The following is a 9,471-nucleotide window of genomic DNA, read 5'->3' as shown; positions in this document are numbered from 1 at the left end:
TGAAATGAAACACTAATAGCTTGAAGAGCAGCAGTGCTGATCAACCCTGCTGGTACCAGGTGAAACATCACCGATGTTCAGGCCCCTCCTAAAACTTAAAAATAGTGAGAGAATTTACTAAAGATATACTCTATCATCTATGAATACCCCCAGCCATTATTCACAATACAGCGATAATGACTTGACTCACACCTAAAGAAATCAGCAGATGGGCTCTTTCTTCTTCATATAGAAATGTCAGTTAAATATAAAGAAGGATAAAGCTAACAGACTTATGCACCAACTATGCCAGAACATAAACAAATATTGCCAGGTGTAGGAATCTTTACTTTAGACACATGTTCCTTCAAATTATTTATATATATAAAATTTCTTTACTAAATTCCAGGATAGCTTTACATAACAGACATTGGAAATGTGATCTCTGCTGGCTGCCACTAGATTTCTGCTTATATTGCTAAGTTAGTGATTGTACAAGTGTGCAGTGTGTCTTTAATCGCTACCACCAGGAGGAAATTTTCCCTTAGGATTTATTAGCTAATAACTTCCTCCCTCACCGAGTTGTAAATCCACAAAAGTCTTTGGCAAACCGGTAATTTGCCTTCTTGGAAGCCAGATGTGAAGGACTCAAACAGGTGGGAGCCGTAACTACAAACATAGGAATGTAATAAAATTAGCAATTACATGTATTTGTATGGCACCCTCATAAAGTTATTCTCTCAGTAAACTTTAAGTATCCACTCAAGTCATACTTAGGTGCGAAGTAAATGTTTTCAAGAGCCAATAAATTAATTTAATAAATTAATTATTCGTTTTGCAACATTCTTAACCATTCAAGCTGTAGGGTTTTTAGCACAGTAGCAGTATCTGTAGTGCTGCAGTATCTATAGTGCTGCAGGATGGCTCAGTTCCAGTGTGTTTGCTTCCTTTCAGCCACCTGTTTGAAGTTGTATTAATGAGCACACTGGAGGTACTATGTGTAGAGTACTTGAGGACACATAATCCAAAAGGCACAGCAATATATATGTAGAGCAATATATATACTATGCCATAAGGCAAACGTGTACTTAGAACATGTAAATGGGTTTGCTCTTAGGGCCCAGGAAATGTGGTGAATGGAAGGTGTGCTTGAATTTTCTCATTCCGAGCCGTTGTACCGGAGCCCAGGTGTAAAGGTGCTCATGATGAGGAGGACATGCATGAGAACCTAGTCTTTCAGCATCCAGGTCTGCTCACCTGGAAATAAGCTCCTAATCCTCAGGAAGATGTGGTGGGAGGCTTTAGCATTTATTAAGGTGCTATTATTGAGCTGCTTTCTGGTGACAGGGGTGTGTGACTAACACGGAGTCATGCTTCCAAATTTCAGCTACTTGGTAGCAGCCTGAAGTTCTGCCTCTCAAACTCATGCGAGTCAGGAATTGCAGTATCTCCTCCTTGTCATCTTCTCATTTAGATGTGGTGCTTTGAGACATGCTTTAGCGGGCACGGTGGCGTTGGGTAAAAGGTTGGACTTGATGATCTTTGAGGTCTCTTCCAACCATAACAATTCTATGATTCTGAGTACAGTCTGGAGTGTGATAGATAAAACTCTTTTTCTGGACTTTGATACTGCAAGGGACTATGTGCTGCAGTTGTCTAGAATTACACAGGACTCAGAAGCAAGATTGCTACACTAGTTCTAAATTAGTTTTTTTAAATTGTTTTTCTGCTGAAATGTTTTCAAATGCATTTTGAAGGTGGTTATTATCCATGTTGTTTCTGCTCCTATATTTGGAGTCATAATAGTGTTTTGCCACAGAAACAACTCACTGTGGGGTAATTAGATACTGCACAAACTGTTCTGCCGTAACTGCAGCAGACATGAACTTGTTAACCTGTGCAACAGAGAGTACCTGATAGAAGCTTAGCCCGCTGTGAATGACAGGGCAGCTCCCTCAGCAGGGAACACGGCAAGGTAAAAGCTGGCACAAAGGCCCTTGGCACGCACTGACTTATGCCTTTGTCAAAGTCTTTAGCTTTTGAGGTACATCAGTTCTCTTAGAGAGAAAAAAAAACCAAACAAAACAACCAAGCACAAACAACATCTTCATGAAATCCCAGAATTTTTCCATCCTGCTGTTTACTAGGACCAGAAAAAATAAAGCTTATCCTGTTACCCCAGTGATCTGGAAGTTCTTTTGACTCCATCTACTGAAATGACAATACAGCATGCTTTCTGATCATATTTGCAGTTCTAAAATGTAAATACACAGATTATATGTTTACTAAAAATATCTGTACACAAGCAACGGCATCAACTGCAAAGTCATCACTTTTGCCTATTCCAGTATATCGCTTCAAATGCTCACAAGCCTGGAAAAACTGATGATAATAACTTTTGATTATAAACCAGTTTGTAGCCTATTGGCTCTCTGGCCAGACATGCCTAATTCCTCTTGTCATCCTTACAAGCACATGGACGCGCAAGCAGCAAGAAGGAACCCTACATGCAGCACTTCACTTTCTCTCAGTTCTGGATTCACGCCGGTCAGTTCGTGTTGGGCACAGTGCTCCATGCCCCGGTGGGAAAATCCCTCGAGCACCACTGTGATGAAGTGCCTGACCATGTAAGCAGCACCTCCAGCACCATAACCACTGGCCCAGCATGGACTGAGGACCACACCTGGGAGCATGCAGCCCCCCCAGGCCCCATGCACAGCCCAGCACGCATGAGGAGCTGCTGCTGGCAGCGCAGTGATGGTTCCAGTTACTTTTGGGACCTCAGTGGGGGGCTGAGCTTCCCACTGGAAAAAAAACAATTCAGCAATCCCAGAGAAGTGCTCTCGGGGCAGGGATTTAGGTACCAATCAACCAGATCCTTTTAGAGCCTGGGGTTAAACCAATCACCCATTTACTTTTCATTTCCCATTAACTAGGAAGACTGCAGCAGTGTCCCAGTAGTGCCGAATGTGTATAGTGAATAGCGTACGCTATTGCTTTGGGGAGAGATCTTTTCTTTTAAAGAGGCTGTTTTACATAGGGAATACCTTAGCTCTCCTCCTTGGAGTATAGCATCTAATGAAAAAAAAAAAAAAATCCCAAAGCCCACGTCAGAACTCTACCCACACAGACAGATAATTTTGACTCACTCTCCAGAAACCTAGTTAAAACTGCGGAATAACGTAGCAGTCTTCCTACGTTAGACCCAAGCACCCGCTGCCTTTACACTCGGGCCAGCACAAACCTTCCCTGTCAAGCAGCTGTTTTGCTATTCGGTACCTCCTAAGGCGGTACCCAGCTGTACACTCCGCGTGACAAGGACCTCCCTATTTTCACATGTTTACAGAGCACATAGCATCACTATGAATCTCCCAGGAAGATCTGTCAGGCGCTATCATGGTATCAATCATAAGTAAGTAACAGAGGGTCGGTAAAAGCACATTACCCAGGTAAGCTGCAAGGAACATTCATTATGTAAGGTTACTACTTTTCTCCCTTTACCTCTCTACCTTCCAAGTAACATACCGGCAGGCAGAAAAACTTTTCGTATGCAAGTCAATTAAAAATTCAGAGGTCATGCCATTTGAACTAGAAGTTGGTTTTCAGTAAGGTAAATTAAACCACATTTAAAAATTAATAAATAAATAAAAGGTTATGAAAAAAAAATCCTTTTCTGGGTGGTGTACATAAGGATTATTGTGCCTTAACTGTCACTTACGTCCTGTTTCAACAGTTAAACAGTTTTCACTGTTTAAACAGTGAAAGTTCACTGATGGGTCTGCCAGAGAAGGTGAGGCAGGTGAAACACCCCAAACCCCCAGGCAAAATTCTCTTGCCTGAACCTGTGAGGAAAATCAATCTTTCCAACCATGAACAAAACCCTTGAAGTGATGTGATGCTTGGTGTGAAAATAGCTAACAACATCTATCGGCATCGATCCCCCTGCCTGAGTCCCACCACTCCCCCAGGACCTTACTGTGATAAGCAGGAGAAAACAGGAGCAAAAATCCCGGTGCCCAAACCCCTCAAAAGGCAGGTATCTTCCAGTTCAGCTGCCCAGGCGACATGGAGAATTCAGGAGTAGGAGCGTCAGAGCAGGCACCGCAATCAGAGGTGGCTCGTAGCACTCCACCGCTGCCCCTGGCAGAGGGCTCCAAATAAAAATCAAAGCAACACATTTCTTTTCAAAACAGAGTCAAAAATATTTTTTTAAAAAATCTCATTGTCTGAGTACCTTTGATTCCTGGCTGGTAGTTGATGCTGGAGAGGGGGGCTGCTCTGTGCTCTCCACTTCATTCTCTTTCTCCACACTATCCACGCTGACTTCAGTCGTGCTGCTCGGAGGAATCATTTTACCTCTAAACCACTGCTACTATCAGGAAAAAAAGCTACAGACCTTTCTCCCTTTTTTTCATTTAACGTCCTCTTTCTTCTCTGCTCCCCTAGAGCAAATGAACTCCGACTGCTTGGTTTCACTACATTTGCAAGACTAGAATTCTCTGGATTTTCCTTTTTTCTCCTTCTCCTCCTCCCCCCTCTTTCTCCTCTTCCTCCTTCCTCCCTCCCCTCCCCTATGCAATTCTGCTGCGAGGGGAGTAAGTTATCGATGGCTCTGTAGGTCAGTTGTGTGCCTGCTTCTGTCTTTTCCCGGATTCTCCTCCCCGCCGTGTGAAGCCCGGAGGTGTGGAGTAGAGTCGTGACCGTCAGCCCCACGATGAGAGGGGAGGGAGTCGAAGCAGAAAGCCCGAGCCACGCACACACACGCGGGGCACTGGAGGGAGGAGTTGTATTTCTGATGCCGGGAACGGCTTTGGAGGAGCGTGTGCTGTCACAGTAGTGAAAGAAAGTAAAGCGCGCATGCACACACACATGCAAACCGAGAGGCAGGCAGTGTATATGAGGTTTGGGAGCGTTTTACCTTTTAATAGGCTGGAGAAGGCAGAGCCGGAAGGGCAGCTTTGTATTCTTACAAGTCTTTATCTATAGAAGGACTCTGGAAAGAGAGGAGAAAAATCAGTCTTCCCTTACCTTGTCCCAGAGAAGATTATTTAAAATCCTAGCTACTCAGTGTCTCTAAAGCTCCCACCTTGCCTTACATCCCAAACTTGCCAGTAAGTGACAGGACAGAGCCAGGGGAGAGTCACCCGTGGATCCACATGTTCTTTGCTCCCCTCCCAGGCAGGGATGCCCAGCTCGAGCCATACACACGCCATCAGGGTCAGCTGGAGCTTGCAGGACCACACACATCCTATACCTGTAGGTTGTCATAGTGATAACACCCCATCGGGCAGGGATGGAGCAGACGCAGCCATGGGGAAGGGCCCACCAGCTTCCCCCAGTGCCGTCGTTCCTGAGGACGCGGCACCCGAAGTCACTCTTGGAGCTGCAGTAGTGCCAGCAGAAGGTCAGCATGACTTTGCTGGCTGGCTTAGATTGCTTTATATATTGCTTAAGTTTTTGCCTCTGCTGCAAAGCTGCCTGTCAGCTCTCTTCCCTGCTGAATTAAGGTCCGTACTGTTAAAGGTTGAATGGATGTGTTCCCCACCAGAAATATTCTTTGCAGATTGGGAATCACTCCATATGGCTGGTGGAGACGTCTCTTTCATTTAAAGAAAACAGAAAAAAAGGAACCCAAACATGTTTCCAATAAGCAATACTTACATCCTGGAAAGTGAGAAGAAAAATGTTGCTTAGTTGATCTATACTGGAGGTATGGGTGTTTGGAGGTGATTTGCTGAGGTCGGAGTCAGAGAAGAACTTCAGTACCCCGTAGCTCTGGGAGAGGGTACCAGATTCCCCTTCCAGCCCCATCCCTTAGAAACACAACTGCCACCTGGAGCTGCCCTGCAGACCCCCTCCACCTCAAATAATCAATGTGTGAAAGTGAAGGCAAGTTTTCAAGGTAGCAGGGGTTATACGGATGAAAGTCAGAGAAGAAACTGCCCTGCAGTCTCTGTATTCTTAACAACTATGCAGAAACCAGGAAAAAAAAAATAAAAAAATCAGCTTTTCTTTCAACCCCCAGTGAATTTTCCAGGACTGGCAGTTAGATGAGGAAAAAAGCTTTATTTCTTTGAAATAGAGCATATAAGATACTGAAATCTTTAGCAGACAATAAACATGAAATGTTGCAATGCTATTTGTACAGCTACTTCAGAGCAAAAGCGTGTCTTAGGAGTCTGCCGGCAGAACCCATTGTTTGGCCTGTAGTCGCTGACACCATTACGGGGATCAAAACGAGAACACTGGTGGCTGTTGAGGCAATGTCAGTGACAAGTGAGATTGAAGCAAGGAAATACAGAGCTCAGAGGGGCGGATTTGGCAGGTAAGTAAAAGATTTTTTTCCAAGGGTTTGATTTCTAAAATACAGCAGTATCTTAGACCATTCTCTTCAGATCCGGAGGAATTCTCCAGGTGCAAAGCTCTTTTCTTCCACTCAGCAAGTGAGATTTGGGCTTTGCTGTAAAATCAGTCTCTTAGCAATGAGTGGGGACTGGGCAGAGTCACAGTTTGGGAGAATTAGGACAGCTGTGGGCAGTGGAAATCTTGGCAGGGCGACAGCAATTGAACGCTCCAGCCCTGGCAGCGGCATCCTTCCCTGATGGTCCAGCCTAGCACAGCCAAGGCAGGGCCAGGGCACAGGGTCCGGCCCCTGCGAGGGCTGTTCTGTGTGCCCAGCAACGTGACAGGCGGGACCCACAAAACTAACTTTTGTCCAGTTCCCCAGCAGCGTTGGGAACCAGTCTTTCCTGTTAAGAGGCTCAAAAACATCTTCTGCTGGTGAGCTTCTAGGTCATCACTGAAATGCACCTGGAGTGGCTGATTAGTAGTTAATGCTCTAAGCGTTGTAACATCTTGCACACATTTTGTATGAAACACTTGTGACGTCATGACTGTGTAAGTGACTATCATACCACTCTCTACTCTCTCTTTTTTGGTTGTTTTACCAAATTAGCACTAACACCTGCTGCACTCCCTCTCTTCTCCCAATTACTCACTTGTCAACCACGGCTGATCTGTCGGATTCTTGACAATTAGCCTAGGAAAGATGAGTCAAACCTAAAATCTTACCAAAAAAGCAAAAAGGAAAAGCAGTCGGATTTCTTATGTTTTTATTTCCTTCTACAGGAGCTGGCTATTGAAAATCAAATATTCAGTATGACAAAACAGACTGATCAAATGAAATGAACCTACATCTCCCTCTCCCTCCCACGCTTCACTCCTGAGAAGTTGGACCTGCGATTACTGCCGATCAGTCTCTGAGCGAAGGTACTCGGCAGAAATGTGAGCACTGCAGCACAGCGCTAAACAAGAGGAAATTTAACAGATTCTCCAGTGAAGAGTGTAGATTTTGGAGTGGGGAAAGGCAATTTGGATGAATAAAACATGAGAGCCGATTCTCAGCTCCCAGCTGAAGTTGTTGCACCGCGTAAAGGCGCCTGAATATTGCCTGGAGTCACCGCCAAGCATTTCCCTGCTGGGTGGTCCGAGGCCAACTGCATGGGTGCTACACCTTGTCCCTTCTCCCTCTCTCCTGCTCTCGGCCCCCGTGCCCCCCCAAGGTGACAGGGGATGATGCAGAGCAAAGCTCTGCACCGGGGCTCCAGCAGCTCTTCCTAAGCTCTGGCTCCAGCCGGCACGTTAAGAGCATCCCAGAGGATCCTGACACCGGGAATATATACATCCTGTTGTACTGTCAGGTCCTACCTGCTCTAGAGAGCTCCTCAGTGGCACGATTAAGCTGATGTAGGGGCTTCGGTCAATGCCATGTTCTTTTGCCTTCTTTTTCTGGTAGAGACATTCCCTTGAAATATTTGAGCACCTTTCTGCAAAAGAGGTACAGGAGTAGAGCTTCATTTCACCAAAGGAAAGATATGAAATTAGTACTTATCAAAAGATGTTATTCCTGTTTAGACCCTCATGTATTTACTAGAGAAAAACAAGAAGCAAAGAAGAGAGTGGGAGCTATAGGTGTCATTATTCACCACCCGGTGCAGAAATCACTCCATACTCCTGAGCAAAGAGGATATAAGGGATCGTATAGAAACAATGCTACTGATAAATGGCACCGGTTTAAACCACTACGTACCTCTCTCTAGAAATGTGGAAAGCAGTGAGGAATCAGGCTGGTTGCCACCAAAGCAGAACCCTCAAAGAAAAGAGGAATTAAGTCTACTGAGAGTCCAAGAGGAAGCATCCAAGACCAAGTGCCACAGAAAACTGTTGGGCATAGAAAAAAGGTTGTGGTTCTGGCACTTGCAGTGAAACTTGATCAGCCTCTGCCCAAGTCCCTCAGTCCAATTGATGAGTGTTCCAGGGGGGAAATAGTAGCTTCATTTCTTGGTCAATTCAATTTTGTCTTTGTGGAAACTGGCAACAGGATACCCTTCTAGTGCCATTTGTGATGGGAATTTTACTTTTGGCACGGTGCTTTTGGCCAGACGGACTGGTGGACATCCTCACTAGGCTCTCCTCTCAAACACCTACGATCACCCACAGCTGGTGACCAGACTGCAAAGACCACAGCATCGCTCTGGTGGAGCATCTGCCTGTGTTTCCAAGTAACAAGCTTGTGGGCACTTCTCGCCAGCAAACATTATACCCACGGAGAAAACAATATTAAAATAGTATCATGTGGTTGGGTTTTTTTTGTTTATAGTCACACACCCCTTGTTTGCTTTCAGTACATTCTTGGCAGATCATCAAGCAGCTGACAGAGTAATAAACCCCCCTGGATTCTGCTTATCAAAAATGCCATCTGAGGGCTACAATCACCAGCTCATCAAGCTGGAAGCACAAGCTGGTCAATGCTCTGAAAGCATTCCCAGGACTAATGGGACACTGGTGGTTTGCATTTGAACTAAAATGATCTCAAAGTACTTTTCAGAGTTAAAGTATTAAGCCTCCCACTGCTCCAGGGAGTGATTATACTGTAGCAAACGAGTAAGGGTGGAGGAAGCCAAACCAACAGATTTGTGCTTGTACTTAAGCAGGGAGAGAAATGAAACCTCTGCCTGAGTACTAATTTCAAAACCCTCTTCCTCTCCCATCCATGGCAATGCCACAGGGAGCGATGCAGAGATCACGCTGCATCTTGGGCAACTTGGATCCGTCTTTCAGAGAGATCACAATGAGACTGGAACACTGCTACCCAGACATCTAGACCAGGAGAAAGAAGAATGCTGCATCCTCTTGTGACAGCAAGAAATGTTTGAGAAGGGGAGAAGAGGATGTAATTATAAAAGATGGAATTTAGCCAAGATACAGCATGTAATATGTTCAGTCTTACAAAAAAGCATTGCAATACCTTTAAATAACCAGTGATAGTCCCGACCCGATTTTACATCTCTGCTGGCAATAAGATTCCTTCTCACTTTTTATAGGAATGCGATATAAAAAGAAGAGGTCTGTGGAATCAGTAGCACCATTTCCTGCAACTCACAGATGCTCCTAGAAATTCCTGCCATTTAATAACCATTTACTGATTCGGTC

The 9,471-nt window shown here is 44.9% G+C and overlaps 1 protein-coding gene across 1 annotated transcript in view; it reads right to left on the bottom strand.

Moving 5' to 3' along the window:
• STAC (SH3 and cysteine rich domain) overlaps window positions 1–4,330 on the bottom strand; it is a gene marked incomplete at its 3' end in the record, with an annotated part of 24,340 nt that extends 20,010 nt beyond the window's left edge. Inside the window, exon 1 of the mRNA XM_009699056.1 lies at window positions 4,214–4,330. Within this exon, the coding sequence (XP_009697358.1) occupies window positions 4,214–4,330 (117 nt within the window). The remainder of the gene's footprint in view (window positions 1–4,213) is intronic.
• Between the last annotated feature and the right edge of the window lie 5,141 nt (window positions 4,331–9,471).

Source organism: Cariama cristata, unplaced genomic scaffold (genome assembly GCF_000690535.1).
Source record: "Cariama cristata isolate BGI_N322 unplaced genomic scaffold, ASM69053v1 scaffold4984, whole genome shotgun sequence".
Taxonomy (NCBI): domain Eukaryota; kingdom Metazoa; phylum Chordata; class Aves; order Cariamiformes; family Cariamidae; genus Cariama; species Cariama cristata.
The sequence above is the reverse complement of the archived record's forward strand: the minus strand, read 5'-3'. Positions and strand labels throughout refer to the sequence as shown.